At 37.1% G+C, this 20,348-nt stretch overlaps 2 protein-coding genes across 4 annotated transcripts in view; one reads left to right on the top strand and one right to left on the bottom strand.

The window, feature by feature from the left end:
- Positions 1-20,348, bottom strand: part of THBS4 (thrombospondin 4) — a 182,018-nt gene that overhangs the window by 81,516 nt on the left and 80,154 nt on the right. The window lies entirely within an intron of this gene.
- Positions 3,489-18,624, top strand: MTX3 (metaxin 3). 3 transcript variants are annotated; one of them, XM_081053432.1, is made up of 9 exons: positions 3,489-3,585; positions 4,085-4,154; positions 4,524-4,600; positions 5,540-5,632; positions 6,150-6,332; positions 6,477-6,553; positions 7,053-7,210; positions 8,716-8,804; positions 11,977-18,624. In XM_081053432.1, the coding sequence occupies exons 1-9, from the start codon at positions 3,505-3,507 to the stop codon at positions 12,085-12,087; spliced, it is 939 nt and encodes a 312-aa protein (XP_080909558.1). In that variant the 5' UTR covers positions 3,489-3,504; the 3' UTR covers positions 12,088-18,624. The 3 variants fall into 3 exon arrangements, with proteins under 3 accessions (XP_080909558.1, XP_080909557.1, XP_080909559.1); XM_081053431.1 differs by lacking the exon at positions 3,489-3,585 and adding an exon at positions 3,630-3,924; XM_081053433.1 differs by lacking the exons at positions 3,489-3,585; positions 8,716-8,804 and adding an exon at positions 3,630-3,924 and having other exon boundaries at positions 11,977-12,098.

The raw sequence follows: 20,348 nt of genomic DNA on the forward strand, positions 1-20,348 counted from the left end.
TTTGCATCATCATTCCCATCTCTATGCCTTGACTTATGTAGCATAGTCCATGTAGAATGTCTTCCTCTGTGCCAATCCAAATCCCATATATCTATCCTTCAAGGTCACCTACAGTCTTACTTCTTCCATTAGGCCTTTGGCAAGCATTGCAGTATATTAAAGCCTTTGTCTAAGACCACACTAGAATTGTGGTCTGCTTGACAAAGTGGTACCTCTTAATCATCTATAGTTACCCCAGATATGTAGACCTTGTTTCATCAACTATCCCTCTGAAAGCACGAACATAAATTTTTGTTCCCTGACAGCCTAGCATTGTGCTGGACACACAGAAGTTGCTTAATGAACTTGTTTAATGACTTAATACTAACCAAATACTATTGAAACAAGTATTAATAGTAATATCATGGCATTAATAACTCTGGTTTGAGTGAAACCAGGATTTTGAATAGATTACTTAGAAGGCTATAGGCAGTATGACATAGTGGTTAAGAATATAAGCCCAGACTACCTGGGTTCAAATCCTGGCTCTGTCACCTATTGGCTAGGTGACCTTGGGAAGGTTAATCAAGATCATTGTACCTTAATTACCCTCCTTGAAAATACAGGAACATAACAGTGCCCACCACATGGAGTCATTATGAAGATCCAATGAGTTATGTTGGGTACTTCAAACAATTTCTGGCATGTAAAAATTGCTCCATGAATTTCATAGAATGCTAGTAACTCGGAGCTAAAAGAACCTTTGCTTAATAAGTGAACGAGTTGAAGAATAAAGGTAAAATGATTGGTATAAAGTCATATGGTTAATCAGAGGCAAAGTCAGGAAACCAGCTCTCCTGACTTCTATTCCATATTTATTTTTTTCCTCCTCAAGGATTCTATGTCTGAACATAGAATTGAATTATAGAAGTTTAGAGTTAAAAGGGATATTCAAGCTTCTCTAGTTCAACTTTCCCATAAGGGACCATACTACATGATTACTTATCACAAACCTTTCATCTTTGCTTATAGCACCATTTCACAAAATTGTAATCACACAGACAAAAAGATCCTAATATAACCTGCACCATGGCTCCCAAGTTAAAAAACATATGAGGGATAGGAATGGATGCCAAGGTCAGTTCCCCAGAGTTTAGATGACTATCACTACATGAAGTCATTTTTAATGTGCATCTTTTGAAAATATTTCTTCTTCAGGGAAAACATTGTCTGGAATACTCATTAAAAAGCTGTGATTCAGTTCATCCCACACATACGTGAATGTTTTGCAGATAGTATGTTTCCTGGTAGGAATCTGCAATTATGATTTTGATGAACTCTGAACAATACTCTTTAGTAGCCAGAAAAAGGCACAGGGGCCAGCTACCCGTACCAGGCATAATCCTGAACGTTTCAGCTTTCTGTGTGGTTCTCTGAAACAATATTCTGCCTGGTTGTGAAATCAGTTACGCTTGAGTTTTAAAATTCAATCTAGAAAATAAAGACTCTCAAGAGGAATTGCAGCAATAAAAGATTGCTATTAAATAGGCACAAATAAACCTGTGAGAAGAATTCTCTCATCAGATGCAATAGCATGCTATTCTCTGTCTTACTTCAATGCGAAGAGAAGAGATTTAATTTCTCTTTAATGCAAACAAAATTGCCATATGTAACAACAGCAATAAGGAAGAAGGCTGAACTGAGGAATTATATTATGTGTCCACAAAGAATGTGTATCAACTCCCACCCCCCACCACCCTACAAACAAGACTCAGGGAGTCCACATTCTCTGTGTATGATCATTTAAAATGCCTGATTGTAGTATATGGACTCTGAGCTTTATGGCTTGGAATTTTAACCCTCAAAACAGGGAAGTCCCACTACTTGAATCTGAAAGTTGAATTACCTTCTTTATACAGAAGACTGAATGGCTAGCCTCCACTAATCCCACGGAGGATACATCATTCCTGCTGTGTGCTTCCACAGACTTTTATTTATATCTCTAACTTTACTCATGATAATCTGACTTGTTACACCTAGTTTTATGTCTCTTTTGTAGGCCATAAACTCTTGAAGATAGAATTTGTGTCTTATTTATGCCTGTATTCTTCCAGAGCCTACAGTGTGTTGGATACAGTCGTTGCTCAAGACATACTTTGATACTTAGTTTTAATTGTACATATGTTAAGCATTTCCCAGTTACACAGTACTATTAATGGAATCCCACCTTTGACATACTGTTCTCTTCCCATTTCTGAGAACTCTTGCCTTTGAAACATGACAAAAGACTTTAGCAGATTGACACTGTAATTTAGATGGCTATGGTAAGGGAGAGCCTAAAAATTATTTGTTGAATTGTAACTTTAGGAACATTTGCAGAGGTGTCTTTTTAGCTCTCAGTTGTTGAAGGAGACCCATCTATCTCCATGAAGCAGAGGAAAGGAAAAAAACTCAGAGGAATGACTGGGAGGGTAATCTCAGAAAGACTACTGTGCCTTCTAGAAAAAAGACCCAGCACCTACGTTCTAACTCAAGGACCCTGTAACCATGTTAGAATATAACATTCCCAAGGCCAATCTTTTCTCTTTAACAGTTTTTCTGACAAAGTGTCAGGTTGATGTTCAAGAAACATTTAGTTTATACCCATTAAGCCCACAGACATGATTATGTGATTTGCAGAGCCCAGTTGACAACGAAAATGCAGGACTCCTTTTTCAAAAATTGTTAAGAATTTCAAGATAATGACAGCAGAACATTAAAGGCAAGTGTGGGCCCTTTTAAGCACAGGTCCCGGTGTGACTACACCTTTTATAAAGCCAGCCTTATTCTGTCTTCAAAGAGCTGCCTGCAGTGAAAGGCAAAAGGTCTGTGTCTAGGGATAGAAGCTACAATTCAAGTATGTACAAGGGGCTGCAGGAACCCCGAAGTTCCTAACTTTGTAAAATTGTCCCAGGGAAGGTGACAGTTCATTTTTGAGGGAGCAGTGGCCAGGAAAAAAAGACATTTCAGACTGAAGGGAGAATTCACTTGACAAATCTCAGGAACAGAATTACTTGCAAGGAGGGTGGAGCAAGTCAAGATGAGGATGACAACTGAGTTTGAGAGTGGAAAGAGGCAGAAACCTCTTGGAAGAAGGGGTTGAACAATTATTAAGTGCCCACTGTATGCAAAGTTCTTTCCCCCCATGTCATAATTTAAACAGTCATAACAATCTTGTAATAACCTGTCGTACCTATTTTACAGACAGGTTAGTTTAGGCCCAGGGTAGTAATGTTCAAAGAGTTTGGGATACATTAGACATCCAATAAATATTTGAGAAGTGGTGGGTCTGACGGAAGGCCCAGGACTCTCAACCCCGAGGTCAAGCTGATTCTAAGCGTGCTTTCAATCCACCAGAGGATCTTTTCTGCATCTCTCCAGTGTCCCAAGGCACCCTTCCCTCCTCTAGCCCCGCCTCTCTTTTCCACGTGCCGGAAATTGGGCGGCAAAAGTACTTCCGGGATAGCAAAGGTCGGCCCCGGAAAGATGGCGGCCCCCTTGGAGCTTAGTTGCTGGGGAGGCGGCTGGGGGCTTCCATCGGTACACAGCGAGTCCTTGGTGGTAATGGTGAGGCCGCCTCGCGGGCCAGGGCGCGGGAAACAAGGGGCGGGGCCAGATGCGACAGGCTGCCTAGGTCGGGTACCCGCGGCTCGCAGCCATTCCCCGCGGCGCTGCCGGGCCAAGGCGGGCCGGGAGCTGCTCCCTGCAGTCAACGAATGAGTTACAACCTGGCCTGTGACTCCAGCGAGACCTGGCGGGAGACCTATGGCTTCTTCTCTTGGCTCCATGTTATTCTCAGCCTTGCAAAGCCATCTGAGCATTGGAGTGAAAGCACAAAGCAGGGGGCGTGCGCGCCCCGCTCTGCAAACCCTGGATCCTTTGGGGAACAAGGTTCCCAAAAGCCAGGTAGTGGGCGCGCACACTCCTTCAGCTAGAGATTGGGGAAGGGACGCGGCCCCTTGGTCAGGCATCCTTGCCTTGGGGAACCGGTCTGTGAAGTAAAGCAGCTCAGCAGATTTGCATTACGTACTCGATCTAAGATGTTTTATTGCAAACTCTGTTTCAGGCTTACGCCAAATTTTCTGGTGCACCCTTGAAAGTCAATGTCATAGATAACACCTGGAGAGGTTCAAGAGGTAAAGTGTAAACTTTAAACAGCCCTTCTGCCCTGTTTAAGCGCCTCCCTCCAACCCTTTTAAAGCTCTGAGGCATATAGCCATGGAGTACCTTGGGATTTTAGTTTCTTTTTACCATGACCTTGGCTTCCTTCTTGCTTATGGTTTGATCATTCTGAGTAATACTTCAAAGTACAGGCCAAATCATTGGAAATTATGAGAGATGAAAATGTTCTCTAGGACTGCTCTTTGTTAAATTGCAAAAAACGAAGAGGAGTTTACTCATTTTTTCCCCTCCAAATGTGCAATTGGCATAGTTCTTAGGGTATTGGAATCTCTTCAGAGGAAATCGAAATGTTTCCTTGTATATAAACTGTTTTCTGATTATAGGAGATGTACCAATTTTGACAACTGAAAACAACATTGTTTCTCAACCAGCAAATATACTAAACTTTTTAAGAAAACAGGTGGGTGGTTCCTTTTGAATAACTAGATTGTTGATTCCAGCATGTTACTTAAAAAAAAAAAATACATTGTAAACTTTTGGGATTTTTAAAAATCCTTTTTTGCCAACTCAGTAGGGGTTTGGTATAAAAATAGACTTGCGAATTACTGCTCTATATCATGAGTTGTACTGTGGTTTCAGTCATAAAGTGAGGAATAATTTATATTCTCATGCATTTTGCTTGGATTTTGTTGAAGTTTAGATGTAAGTAGATTAAATTTAGCCATCTTTTCTAACACTTACTGAGATGATTGTCAGTTTAGTCACATAGTTGCTACCCTTTTTGTGCTGGGTATGACATCTGAGGTCCCACCAACTAGCAACTATTTTATTTTTTAAAACCACTTAACTCATAGTTACAATTAAATGTTTCATGAAATAATGTATCCAAAATGTTTGCACACTGTAAAGATTTTTATAATGTATCCAAAATGTTTAAACATGTAAAGATTTATGTAAGTGCGAAAGTTATCATTGCTTTTGCCAGTACTTTTAAAAAAATACTATGTCAACAAAATTTAGAACTTTTCTAAATGGGAAGGTTTTCTTTCTTTTTTCATGAGGAAAATGCAACGAATTAGAACTTTTTCCTTATTGTTAATAAAAATAGTAGCTTCAATTTATTCAGTTATACTATATGACATACACTAAACTAAGTCATTAACAATTACTGAAATAATAGTGAATAAAAAAAATCATAACACTTACTGACCTTGAAGCTGTGAAGCTGTGCTAAGAACTTTATTTGCATTAAGCAGCATTTGTCACTAAGTTTGTGTTTCTCTTTCTTCCTTTTAATATCACGTTTGCCATTTTTGAGGAAGAATAATTAAGAGTGCTAATTTATTTAGCTTCACTGTTTTGGGATGCTCTTGACTTTTGGCTTTATATATTTTAATAGAAATATAATGCTGATTATGAACTCTCAGCAAAACAAGGGGCAGATACTCTGGCTTACATTGCTCTCCTAGAAGAGAAGCTTCTTCCTGCAGTGGTGAGCATTGGTGAATATTACAGTATTTTAGTGACCTACTAAAAATGTACTTAGTCTATTTAGAAGAAAAATAATGAAAATGGCTTAAAGAGGACATTTCATTTATGTATTAACCTTGATTCTTGCATGTTACTGTGAAACTGGATTTTGTTAAGACATTCCACTAGTATGTGAAACAACAAAGTGAAAGATGATGTTATTTTGGAAATAAAAATAAAAATTCTTTGTGGAAGATGGAGTTCGTTGCTCCATGTATAGAATTGGGCGAACTGCAATCCCTTCATTCAGTAATTATTTATTGAGCACCTACTATGTGCTAGGCCTTGTCCTGGGTACCTGGGATATAGCGATCAACAAAACTCATATTTAAAATCTTGTTTTTATCCTTGAGTCATCCTAACTGGAAAGTTTATATGAAGTCACTTCATACAAAGATATGAAAAACTTTCACATCGATTGAGTGATCTTTCTTTTAATAAAAGAACATCCTTGTAGTGTTTTGTCCCTCCTTTTGCAGCTTCACACTTTCTGGGTTGAGAGTGAAAATTACTTTACTGTGACAAAGCCATGGTTTGCTTCACGAATTCCTTTCCCCTTGAGTTTGATCCTACCTGGAAGAATGTCTAAGGGAGCACTGACTAGGATTCTCCTGACCAGAGGACAGCCTCCCCTCTACCATCTCCGAGAAGTGGAAGCACAGGTATCGTCATGGTTATTTTCAGAGCCAGGGCCCCCCTGAGGAGGGACGAGAGATGGCAGAGATGAACTTATCTATAGACGGCTGCGTAAAAAGGAGTTCTAGAGCCTCTTTCCTACCTCTGACATGTAATTTCATCCTTATTAGATATATAGAGATGCCAAGGAGTGCCTAAATCTTCTGTCAAACAGATTGGGAACATCTCAGTTTTTCTTTGGAGATACGTGAGTGCATTCCCTTAAAAATCATTTTGGTGTTTCGTGTGCACAGATTCAAGGAGCAGTTATTTAAAACAAGTCTCCTGGTCGTCCCCCTCCCCCAAATGAGTTTTTCACTGAAAAACATATGTAATGGACTTTTACTATTGGCAACTCTCTGTTGGTGGTACCCTAACATTGACTTAATATGCTGCATATGTAATTTTAAAATATCTAAGACTATTCCCACCCTGTCTCCAGTCCTTATATAACACCTGTGAGTTAAACTGAATCTTTGATTTACAACTGAATTTTCTTTGAAATAAAACAAATGGTTAGAGTATTAAAAAAAAAACTACTGAGTAAAATCCTAGATTCATCATTTTTATAAGCTAAAATGGGTACTAAACCTTTTAAAAGACTATATACTTCAGAACTGACAAATGTATTTGAGAGAAAAAAAAAAATTTTAATGTAATCCCAATTTTCTTATGTGCTTTTTAAAAAATCATGAATTTATTTTTAGGCCTTCTACTTTGGATGCCTATGTGTTTGGTTTTCTTGCACCTCTTTATAAAGTACGCTTTCCTAAAGTTCAGTTACAAGAACATTTGAAGCAGCTCTCCAACCTGTGTCGCTTTTGTGATGACATCTTAAACAGTTATTTTAGGCTTAGTCTTGGAGGTAAGCTGGCTCCTCTTTAATAATCTTTGTTTGTATCAAGTATTTGCATATTCTCCTAAGGACGTATAAGCAAAATTCATGACTTATTTAAAAAGTTTGTGTATTGTCTTTAAATGCTGGTTTAGAGCACTTCCAAAAAATTGCATTTTTGCAACTTTATTTTTATTCCCATGTTTTTTCTTATTTAAATAGAGAAGTAGATACTTGCTTTTTGTCTATTCTGGATTTTACACGTTTCTTGCTCTTTTTCTTCTTTATATATTGCCCCTTTGAAGTGGGTCATTTTCTTCTAAAAGATTAAATCACAGGTATTTATTGAGGTATTTATTAAGAGAGCATTTATCCTAATGCAAATGGGCAATTACTTTAAATGTTGCTTCTAGCATTTTCCTGCGTGAACAGAAATCAGTAGCAGATTGAGTTTGGTGAGGTACACCCCCATGATTCCACTACATGAAAACTGATTGCATCAGACTGGAGGTATAGTAAACAGAGGGCACCTGTTGCTTAGGATACCAGTCTTTGCTTGCTTGCGAGTGTGAGGCCTGTGCTTAATTGATTGGGATGCTAAATTTGTTTGGGAGAGTTGGCAGAAATTATCCTTTTAAGAAACAGGAGTTACAGACACAGACAACAGTTTAGTGGTTATCAGAGGGAAAGGGGGAGGGGGAGAGGTAGAAAAGAGTAAAGGGGGTCAAATATATGGTGATGGAAGGAGATTTAACTTTGGGTGATGAACACACAATATGATATACAGAGGATGTGTTACAGAATTGTACACTTCCAACCTATATAATTTTATTAACCTGTGTCACCCCAAAAACTTTAATGAAAAGAGAGAAACAGGAGTTATAAGGATAGTTGGCTGAGGGTCAATTTATTTTTTATGGTTGGTTAAGTGTTTTGTATATAGGGATAAGTTAATAGTTTGGGAGTCATGAAATCAAGTAACTGTCAACCTTGTTACTTTGGAGCGGTGGTTGGCAAACCTGTCTACAGGACAAATACAAAATCTTGGGTCTTATACCAGTTTTACGAAATTAGAATTTCTTAGGGCTAGACCCAGGAATCTGTATTTTTTCAAGTTCCTCCAAATACTTAGGATGCCTGGTGGATAGCTGTTTGGGAGTTCAATACCTTAGAAAGCTATCCAGATAGTTGTAACTAAGACCTATTTGGAATAGGTGGGGAAAAGGTACAACTTGAATTTGAGAAGAAAACGAGGCCTGCTCTGCTCTTTTCCTAATTACCTTGGCTAGCGGCAGCACACTTGGCCCCAGTGTCTACTCTGTGGGCAGATTCAGTCCTTTTGTTTATGGGTTGGTTTTGGAGCATTACTATCCATCTTAAATGTGCCTTTGAACCCAGGATGGTTTTCTCTGTGCTTTCTGTTTGGAAGGCGGGACACTTGGGAGGGTGGATGGATTCAAAATTCTTTCAGTCTAAACAGCTTTAAAAGCTTTCAAAATTTCCTGTCTTTCTGATTTCTGTTTCTGGCTTCTTAGGAATCTCTCCTGCTGGACAAGAAATTGTAGATGCAAATCTGCAGAAACTCACACAACTTGTAAATAAGGAATCCAATTTGATTGAAAAGGTCAAGTTTACTTCAATCATTATTTTATAGTAATTCAGTAGTTTCCTTTCTGTAATCAATACTGTAGTTTGGGTTATGAATTAACTTTACCCTCTTAGTCATTTTCTTTTTTTTTTAAGAGTTTATTTTTTCAGAAAGCTGTTTAAGTATATATTTACTAAAGTTGTACAATATAATTTATTTTGAAGCCAGAAGTGGCCTGATTGCTTTGGGGATCGTTCTGATAATATTGGGTTTACTTTTACTACACAATTAGTATTTTTCAAGTTTGGAGACCCAAAAGCCTGTCCTTAAAAAAAAACAAAAACAACCAAATGACAAAACACTTCTTGCTTGCTTGTCTGCTTCTGTCTCTGAAGGTTACCATTTCGTGAGATTGGAAGCATCTGTGCTTGCCCTTGTTAATATCTTTTTCTTTCTTTCTCATTGTAATATCTTTTTCTTTCTTCCACATGAAATGTTTTATATTTTCTCTTTCCTGTTCTTCTCTGTTCTAAATGTCTACAGTTTCTTTTCTCAATGTGGATATTTTGCCCTTCGGTGGGGGTGGTCATTTGGTGAGAGAGAGATTGAAGAACTAGGTAGGGGAGAGAGCCAACAATGGAAATTTCAAGGGTGATTCTAATTGGAAAAATACAAGGCAGTTACTCATTTTTCCCCCAAGTGTCTGGTAAACTTGCTTTTTTACTTATACAAATGAATAATACTGCATCCTTTCATAAACTAATGGGGCAATGTGGCCAAATAACACTGGTTGGCAGTAACTGGCAGTGTGTTGATGAGCTTTATATGAGTTGTCTCATTAATCTTCACCACACCTCTGTGAGTGCATGGCTTCTACCATCCCCATTTTACAGATGAAGATCCTGAAGTTTTGAGAATAGCGTATGTCACCTGGCTGAGGTCATGCAGATGACAAGAATTAGAGAGGGAATTTGAACCCTAGAAATTGGACTCCAGCTTGGCTTTGCAATTAGTCAACTATCTAACTCATGAATGAGATTATGTATCCATTACTAGTAGTCCTAGTAGCCAGGTTATAACTGCCACTCTCTGGAATGACTGTTCGATTTCTTTTTATTGTACTTCATGTGTTGCTAGAACCTGGGAAGTGAGTAAAATGATAAGAGTTCATTGTTAAAGTTTGGGTAAGCTGAATTAAAGCCAGTTTTTCTTAATTCTTTGCCCAATCCAGTAAATCTCACAAGAGGAACTATATTGAGTGTTAAGTGTGGATGATGGAAAGATTATTCAGACTATTTTAGACAACTGAGCTGCTAGATGAAGGTTATCCGGTATAGTTTCCATTTCCTATATATGACAAACTCAGGACAAGCATGTAAAGAGAACCATGAAATACCTACATATGCAAAAGTGAAACCAAGTGGCTCTGTCCCTACTTTGTACACTTCTTCTTGGGTCATCATCAATATGTGAAAGTTTTCTGACCCTATATCAGCATTCCCCCAACCCTTCATACCTGCTCTTCAGTATGGCTCACTGCTATAAGACATTAGAGCAACAAATTCTAATGGCTACTACTGTTCACTATTTGGATAGAAAATCTGGAGTTTAAGAAAAGCAAGTTAGGTTTGAGGAACTTAGTTTTTGCAAGAAAAAAAGGCATCTTAACACAGTTGATTCAAATAGTTCACTGGAAATACTTTTTTTTCATTGGCAGATTAAATGTTAATCTTTTCTTTCCTACAAATCCTGGTACCTCTGCTGAAACATTTCCTTTATGTTTTATAAGAGCATGTTGAGACGATAAGGGAGCATTTTGCTCTGCACATATTCAAAATTCTAAAAAAAAACCCTGCCTGTCTAGGTGTTAATAAGATGCTGGATTCTGTTGGTTTTGAGTCTTTGATGGTAGCTGCTTTCAAGTCTCTTACGAAGTTAAACTGATAGTGAGCTCAACGGCAGGACCTGAATCTTGCCCTCTGTGGGGTGCTCTGGTTAAAGGTATAATAGTTTTCTAAGGTCTGACTCGGTTCTGAAGAATCATCCTGTCCCAGTGTTTCCCAGGGATGCTAATGTGCTCCTTAGGGTAAGACTGAAACTCCTGGTTTCTCAATGTGCGCCATATTAATTTCTCTAGAGCAGACTTAGATCTGATCCAGTATTTGGAATGCCTCTGAATTAGGTCTAAAGAATTTATCCTTCTTTCTACTTTCCTAGCTTCCCTTGGTCTAAATACTCTGAGTCTAAAAAAGCTGATCTTTTTGAGTGGAGTACAGGTCATTTTCATTGAGGCAATGAGGTATACAGTTGAAAGAACAAGTGTTGGAATAAGACTTGAGTTCAAATTTCAGCTGTGATACTAGCTTTGCAACTAAATGCAAATTCCTGAACCTTTCTGAACTTCATTTTGCTAATTTGTAAAATAGGGAATGATTGTAACTGCTTTTTTTCCTTCACAATGGTGTTGGGAAGATCAAATGAGATATTGTATGTAAACATACTTTGGTAACCGTGGAGCTTAGTGTAACAGAAATATTTTCTATTAGAAGACGTCTTAACATGGATGGATCTTGAGAGTATAATGCTAAGTGAAATAAGTCAGACAGACAAAGTAGAGAACCCTATGATTTCACTGATATGTGGTATATAAACCAAAAAGAACAAGACAAACAAATGAGAAAGAAAAACTCATAGACACAGACAATAATTTAGTGGTTACCAGAGGGTAAGGGGGTGGGGGGTGGGTGATGAGGGGAAGGGGGTCAAATATATGGTGATGGAAGGAGAACTGACTCTGGGTGGTGAACAGACAATGGGATTTATAGATGATGTAATACAGAATTGTACACCTGAAATCTATGTAAATTTACTAACAATTGTCACCCCAATAAATTTAATTAAAAAAAAAAAGAAGACGTCTTAAACCAAGTCATGAAGTGGTTAAGTTCAGTAGAGTATTCATTTTGTGGAATTACTGTAATTTTGTAAAGGCATCAAGGATGAGCCACATTGCTTTTCTACATCCACTGAGTCAGCTGGTATTTGAGGTATGACATTTAGAACTCTTGAGAGATTATTTGCAAGGAAAAGGTTTCACTTGCTGTCCTAGAAACATATGGTTCTAGGCTGTTGTTTCAATGGGGAGGCCACAGTCCACATAAATGGTGCTACATCCATTAGTCAGATGTGCCTTTTGTACTTTCTACAGATGGATGACAATCTTCGCCAGAGCCCTCAACTTCCTCCTCGGAAACTGCCGACACTTAAATTGACTCCAGCAGAAGAAGAAAGCGATTCCTTACAACGGCTATCACCCTGATAGGCGACCTGCTTTGTGTCCAAAGTCATATGATTGTTGCAGTAATCTCTTACACTAAGTGGAGGCAAAAAGAAAATGCCATTAATAGGTCTAAAGAAGACTCTAAGACAAAAGAAACTTTCTAAGACATCTATTTTTTTTAAAATTAGGAAGCTTGTATTTTAGCTTGGCAATGCACTTTAAATACCATGAAAGTGAATGCTAAATGAACTTGGGGAAAAAACACAACTCACTGTACTGTGTATGTATATATATATATACATATATATATACATATATATGTGTGTATATATATATATATATATATATATATATATATATATACCCTGCCTTAACCTTGGCAGATTTTTGCCTTGGTTCATATGTTGCTGACCAAAAGCTGCAATTCTGTTCTGAACGTGCACTCTTAATTTATTCAAGCTAATTTATTTAGTTTTCTTAGACCAGTCTGAATATCCAATCTGTGGCTCTTTGGCTGAGGCCTTTTTCTTCTATTTAGAAATCTGAAGCCTATTTTAGACATGAAAAACATATTATTCTAATATTCTAATGTTCTATTTACTTCAATAGAAAAGCCTCTATTTAACTTTAAAAAGCGATGAGGAATGTGCTTTTTAATTATGCTTTCACAAGTCTCATCTTTTGGGGGGTTAGTACCATACATAAATATTAAAGTTGTTTATATATAATATTTATCTGACTATATGCACTTCAGTATAACATTAGTATTTGCTGGTGTGTTCAGTATAGGTTAGTAAGGGCTCTTTTAGTTTATTGGGCAAATGTGGCAGCTTTAGACCTATGTATTTATAGTATATTTTTAGTCATCTCTTTCTTGGATTGATTTCAGGAGAACTGAATGTGTGGGTCATCGTTATACCAGACTGGAAAGTCTTATTGAAACTTGTCCAATTCTTAGACATTACTCAGGAGGAGCCCACCACCAGAGTAATAGAAGTACCTACTGTGCGCCTGGTCCAAGTTCACCATACTTGGCTTAGACCAGTGCTCTTTCATAGGAAGTATGTCATGTAGTCAAAAGCTTTATGACAACTAATTATTTTTATGTAGTTTAACTACAGTTGAAGGATCCAATGGAATAATTGGAAATAGCAGTACATTTTTAAGACTTTTCTATTTATTGGTTGCTGAACTGTTCAAGAATTTGCTGTGCAAGTAATTTTATAATGGAATCTTGCTTATTTCAGTGGCTTAGGTGCTTCTGTTATCCTAAAACCACTTCTGGGGTTTTTAAAATATAAGACCATGTTTTTGATTAGTGTCTTAAAAGATTACTATGGTGCTCAGCAAATCTTATCATGTCCTGCAGAAACCCACGTTAAGAAAACAGCTTTGTAGCCAGGAGATTCGTCTAATTTGAGCTGAGTGGAGCTCAGCTGTGTTTGACCTCCATCCTCTCAATTTGTTCTGTATTTAGGTAGCTATTTATACAGAAGTCTTTAAGTCCTTGTAAATATTTTTCTTGAGAGTTTTAATTAAGTGAGAAACAAGGTAGTCTTCAGAATGTTGCCTTTACCTGTTTAGATGCATTTAGGGAAAGGAATGAGTTGCATGTTACTTCTGCAACAGGTGGGAGAGTGTGTGCGCGTGTCATGTGTTAATCTTCTGTGAGGGTCCAGCAATCTGAAGTCTGTATGAATATTCTGTATTGAAAATCATGACCAGAGGACTTTATTGTCCTCTATGATTGATGTATATTGGAGAAGGTTGGTTAGCACATTAATCAGACATCTGTTTATGCATTAGTCAGGGTTAGTCATCTTCAATTATGATTTGTATAATATTAAAATTTCCAAAGAGCATCTGATGTGGCTTAAAATTGTCAAACAAGTAAAACGGGACAATTAAAATTAGTTTTGGAAGAATAAAAAATTTATAGAAGAAATAGTAGCAATACCAACCCTAACAGATTCTAAAATTGAATAGTAAATTTAACTCCAAGTTGCGGTTTTCGAACGTCTCCCTTGACGACAATTTGGTTTATGAATGCTTTAAACCCGGAAGTAAATGCTTCGGGTTTTGAACACGACTCAGAAGTCAAACATGTCATTCGGCTTCCGCTGAGTGCAAAATCCTGAGGCCTAGCTGTCAGCTGTTTTTGAACGTTTCAGAACTCGTGGACTACGTTCGAAAACTGAGGTACCACTGTATTGGGTTATGTAAATTTTTCTGCCAATAAAACTACAATGTCCATGAAGAAGAAAAATGTGTTTAAATTTTTATAAGAATGTGGGCGATCATGTTCCTACAACACAAACTTCAGCTGATAAGCATACTGCAGTGTTTCATGTGTTGAAAATTTAATAAAAAAGACGTCATTTTAGAGTAACAATTATATGTCCTTTTTTAGTAGAAAAGATGACTGTAAATATGATTTATTTCCTTTTGGTCATTCCTGCTCTGAACTGCCTTTAGCCTTGTACTATATAGGACATGATGCTTGTAGATTACCTTTCCTATGATGCAAAATGGGATTTAGATAAGTGACAATTTGTATGTTGGTTTATTTGGTTGCACTTTTTGGTATAACCCAATGAAATGCTAGGAAGCTGTAACCAAGCACTAACCACTCCAGAGATGTGCTGCTCATATAGGAAGTTTTGGGAAAGGAACAGCTTCCCAGACTGGGTAGAGAGCTTGTGATCAGCCTGTCAGGGTAAGCTTTGGATAAAGTTTGACTTTGCTGAGATAAATGTCTACAGTCTTAAACAAAATGCTGTGAGCTACTTTCTTTTGGAGGTGCTGGTGGAGGATAATATAAAAGGGACTATGTTTGTATTTATATCTTTTGGTGGTATAAGGTTAGAAAATTGGTCAGATAATTCCCATATGCTAAAGATCCTCCATCAACTGTCATCAGTCATCCATAAGACTACCATTCTCTTAACATTAAAACTAAAAAACAATGAGGATAGTCATTCCTTCATGAAGTTTCCCCCCTGCCCCCCTACCAAAGTTGGCATGGACAAGCAAATCAAATTTCAACTTAGGTATGTTTGTATTATTTTGGGGGATACTAGAGGATTAGAGATTATACATTAAATCAAAAGCCTTTTGATTTCCATTTGTAATTTCTATTTAATATTGCTAGATATATTAACATGAAGGAGTGGAGAAGTTTATTTCAATCAGAGCTAAGTTATAATTTTCAGAAGTCTGCAAAAATGGAAAAGACGACATCAAAAGAGGCAAAAATTGGAAACAGTATCTCAGAAAACCAATTTTTTTAAACGTAGCTTTATGTGATAAAAGTTTAAAGTCAGTAGTATGTTTTCTTAGAGCCTCTTCCAAGACTATACATTCACCAGGTCCGTTAGATTTTATGACAGTGTTTCCTAAACTGTCAAAAATTTTAACCCTTTAAAACTAAAATATAAATGCTTAAATGTAAAGACAAAAAGCTGAATGATGGATACACAGGATTTCTCTGTACTGTTTTTGCAACTTGTGAATCTATAGTTATTTTAAAAGGGTCTTATAAGTAAATTCAATAGAGTACTTTATCATTATCTACATAAACTATGATTTAAAATGTACTGCTCCAAAGATGGTATCTCTATTCAGTTCCAGCTGAATACATAATATAAATTAAATAATTTATTTCATTCTTGACTTTAAAGAAAAAAAACAACTCAGGTTTATAGCCAGTGATTATCTGAAGATCTGTTTTGCCTTACCAGAAAAGAAAAAACAACCTAAAATCAAGAACTCCTTTTTCCTAGGATATAAAAATTCTATGATTTTATGTTTGTACTTATATCTTTTTCTTTCTATGGTACTGGGTTTACTTTTGTGGATAAAATATTTTTTAAAAGTTCTGTGTCTCCATGTGGTAGTCCTTATTTGCTTTGCATGTGTTACCTCTAACTGCACAGTGTGACAAGCTGTTCACTAGGACCACGCTTTAATGAACAAGGTGCAGCATGTCTGCGTGCTTTTTGTTTTAAGCTCACAGGGAATTAGTAATTGTCTTTGTCTTGCTTTGGTTATTTATATACTCTGAGCACAGCCACAGAGTATAATTTGGATTGTGGTGATCGTCTTTTGTATATGTTGTTGGCGTGACAATTCTCTTTTGCCTTTTCTTGTTCAGCTCTTGGAATTCACATTCCCTTTTCAGTGTTTTCATGTTTCTTAAGCAGATTATTAAGAAATTTGTTGTTAGTGACATGAACAAAAGGCGAGCAATCCTATTATCCTCAAAGGTTTAATTGAAGTTTCAGTAGATCTTCAAAATGCTGATTTTCACAGAGCTGTAAAGATGGATTTCTTTTTTTTAAGGGTTTGCAAAATAATTTAGCCCAAAACTCTTGTTGGGATGTAGTGTTTATTAGGAGCTTAGGTTACCAGCCTTCGACTTCAAACTATTGTGATTGAGGTGGAGAGGTATTCTCAGAATCAAAATATACAGCGATTATTTGTGCCAGATGAAAAGGCCAATCACGACAGCTGAGAAGTAACATTTGTGAACAGTGACATAAGAAAGGGTGTCTTTGAGTTGGATGTTTGTAAATAGAGAGGGGATTTTTTTTTGTGATACAAAAATATTCACAGCAAAGCAAAGTCATTTCTTCATTTAAAAAATACAGGAAAATAAGTATTTTTGTATCCTCATTATTATTTTGAAATTATACAGTAAGATTTTTAAAAAAAACCATCTTTTAGTTCCTTGGAGAAACAGTTCCTGAAGGACTATTTTGGCAGACTAGATCATTGGTAAGTGTGTAGAGGGTCAAATAAATTTGGGAAATGCTGGGTTAGACAAAGTTAAGTTACTATAGACTTTTCAGAACCTTTGATATGCTGTTGTATGGTTTGAGTTTCCAAGATGGACCTGTATTTTATACACTATTTCCCTAATTTATTTTCATGTGGATTTTTTTGTAAAGTACGTGTCTTGTGAGATTTGTGTTCTGAGAAATACACATAGGGAAATGCCTTAGAGTGTTTTGCTTAGAGTGTTTGTGCTCATTGCAAAGGTTTCCTGTTTGGTGCCCTTCTAGTGGGTGGTTACAATGGGAAGAGACAGCTCAGGACTAACAGCCCACGGAGTGGAGAGAGCGGTGGGTGGCTGCTGGTTTGCTAGGTTGCTTAGTTAGGCACATGTGAGGCCCCTGGTCAGTCCAGCGCCTTTCCCTAGAGTCAGCTTGAAACAGCTGTACCAGGGGTGTGAACTAGTGGTTTCAGATAACTAACCCGTTCTTAGGACTCTAGGGAACAAAGGGGGAACCAACTTGGAATTACACAACAATTTTCCAAACTGTTTTTGGCTGTGTTTTAGAAGTGCCAAAAAGGTGCTGAGTATTTACAGCACTGAAGTCATATAGAAACTGATTATTTTATATATATAGATATATATATATAGATACACACACACACACACACACACACAGTATCATAGACAGTTTGCAGTTGCTTCAGTGACAAAGCAAAGGAAGGTTCATACCTTCAAATTCTATTCTATTACTGAAAACGAGGTCTAAGTAAAGATTGTATGTTTGTGTGTACATTTTCTAGGATGTGGGTTTACAGTTTTCATTAAATTCACAGTAGTTTCTATATCCCCCAAATTTTAAAACTCACTAGCCTCCAAATTTCAGGGGACTAAGTATGTTTGATTTCATTTCAACGTATCAAATCAGATCACTAATCAAGCATGAGATGCTTTTGTTTGTTTTCTGCAGTGTATACAGTTTCATATTTGGACACACTTTGGACACACATTTGATAGAAAGCTTGGTTTCGGGTTTTGAGTTGTGTTGTAATCATGAACATCTAGCCACGTGAAAAACAGTTGGACCTTTGTTCTGATTCTTAAGTTTTCCTCATGCAAATTTAGAGAAATGCCTTTTAATCATTTAGTTTACATATCCCAGATCCTTGGAAATCAAGAAAAATGACTTGCCAGGGTTTGCATCAGTGCTCAGCCAGTCATGCACTGTAGAGAAGGTTGTGCTGGCCATTCTTTCTTTGGTCTGCTGGCTACTTCTCTTGCATTGCTATCATCTTGATTTCTTGGAGAAGGAAGGGTATACTCAAGCTTTTATGTTAATTGCAGAAAGATGACTCTTATTTCTCTTTTGACTTTACGTAAAATAGAAAATGATGTCTTTCCATTTTTCTGTTCATCTTGAAGTGAAAATTTGAGGTATTTGTAATGTAATTTGAGCCTTCTGAATGACAGACAGCAAAGAAGATAAATAAGAAATATATGTGTACACGTATTGGCTTTGTTCCACCAAGCCTGTCTTTGAATGGTAAACATTTTAAACATCTGTTCTAGTGTATAAATACTGTAGTTTTGTTATAAACAATCTTAAAATAAGCAACGGTGATCATAATTTCAATATTCCAGCCTTGCCTAGTGTGAATACATTTTACTCAGAGACTATGTATAAATACCCAGAAGGGTGAAGATCAATGTGTAAAGAATTTATTCTAATAAATGAGAAACTGGAGATAATGTCAAAATAGCTATTTTCGCAATAAAATCTCAAATTGCCTGAATGTTTATTAAACCTGAATTGATGTTATTTATTCTTTGAGGTGAATATTTTCATTGAGAAGAATTTTGGAGTGGTTGAAAATAGTTCTTCAGTGTTGGGACTGAGCTAGCTAGATATGTCCATTTTTTCTATGTTGCATTGAGATCACGTGCTCTTTGCACCCCATGCTAATGGAGGTTAGAGGCCTGCTCCCTAGGCCACCGTATGTGTATGACCTTAGCTCACACAACTTTTCAGGGCTATAATTATCTCATCCCTTTCACTCTATATAAGTTTTTTAAAATTTTTCCTTTTGCACCTCAAGACAGTCCAGCCATGTTCCATGTAATTGAATGGAAGACATAGACTGAGAAAAATAATGCAATTTTAAGGAGGGGAAGATACGATTTTTGCTTTTTATTTTTTTTATGGGGTAGAATATATGGGTAGAGAACCCCGTTAGAGCTGTTAGAAAAGTAAGGGCAGGTTCCCTGAGAGGATGAGTATCTGTTAGAATTAATTTTTTTAAATTGAGGTATAATTTACATGTAGTAAAATGCATTGATCTTCCAAGTCGAGCTATTCAGATATGTAAGTATTTCTCTCATGTGAGAAGCCAGCTACATCTTTGTCAATACTTCTGTCCCGAGAACACAAATCTTAATAGCATATGCACTTTGGGTTCTAGATGAAAGATCCTTGGGTAGACTGAGGTGGTTTATAATAATCATCCACCTTTGGCAAGAGAGCAGGAAAGAATAGTTGGTCTTATAGAATAATGGAATTCTTTTGAGGAAAGACAACTATTTGGAGTCACAAAGCTGAGAACCATACAACAAAGAACTTCATTTTGGTTCTTACTTGCTCAGCTCAGAGGCTTGACTTTGCTCTGGGACTGTTTCGGGTGGTCAGAAACTCCTGAATTGCTATTTAATATGATATCTTTCAGTGGCTGGGTAGGCTACAACATAAACTGCTCTTTCCCTTTTCAGCCAATAGCAGCTGTAAGTTTTGCCTTTTGGGATCTTGTCCTAAGGGAATCTCCATAGGAGAAAGATTGAGATAAAGGGAACCAGTGAGATCACTGAGTGCTGCCCATATGTTTGAGACAAGTGTATACAAGCACAAGAAGGAAATGGTGGTGGGGAAATGCAAGGATCTGTCTTACTCAAGATCAGCCTGTAATTAAGTTCCTAATTGGAGAGCAAAAGAGAAACTAGTCCCTTCTTGATCTGACTGACTGGAGAGCTTCAGGAGAAAGAATGAGAAACTCTGGTCCATTTTCCCGGGTACATTAGTCAGCCTCCTGGAATGCTCTCGACATGTGTGATTAAGAAAGGAATATGGCTGTGCATCGTCAAAGACATTTCTAGTTTCTCAGACAGCCAACGCAAGTCTCCAAAAGTTGTACTTTTCCAAGTGGGAGAGAGGCGATTATATTTATCTTACTTTTTGAGTAAGCGAGTGGAAAGAATAGGAAAATGTTAACATTTATGAATACAATTAAGGATTGGGTCCTCACATCCTAGTTTGGGGAAGGTGGTTCTTTTAAGAATTTATGTTTTGAAAAAGTTGAGACATCTTTTTTGGAGAAGAAAGCATGACACTTTCCAAATACCACAGTTAAGGCCAGATTTCAGTTTTATTTTAAATGCAAGAAGAAAGTGACTTATTTGAAGACTGTCAGATTGTGCCTATTCTGATATGTGTTGTCCCAGTTTTTCCATGAGGGGGGAAAAGTTGCCTTTTTCATCT

This window comes from Rhinolophus hipposideros (assembly GCF_964194185.1).
Source record: "Rhinolophus hipposideros genome assembly, chromosome: 7".
Classification (NCBI taxonomy): Eukaryota; Metazoa; Chordata; class Mammalia; order Chiroptera; family Rhinolophidae; genus Rhinolophus; species Rhinolophus hipposideros.

Excerpts from the sequence above, each read along its gene's own strand:
- MTX3 (XM_081053431.1), top strand. The coding sequence starts at position 3,784 with ATGGCTTCTTCTCTTGGCTCCATGTTATTCTCAGCCTTGCAAAGCCAT. Across the intron at positions 6,333-6,476 it reads TCCGAGAAGTGGAAGCACAG|ATATATAGAGATGCCAAGGA; the intron begins GTATCGTCATGG and ends CATCCTTATTAG. Across the intron at positions 8,805-11,976 it reads AATCCAATTTGATTGAAAAG|ATGGATGACAATCTTCGCCA; the intron begins GTCAAGTTTACT and ends TACTTTCTACAG.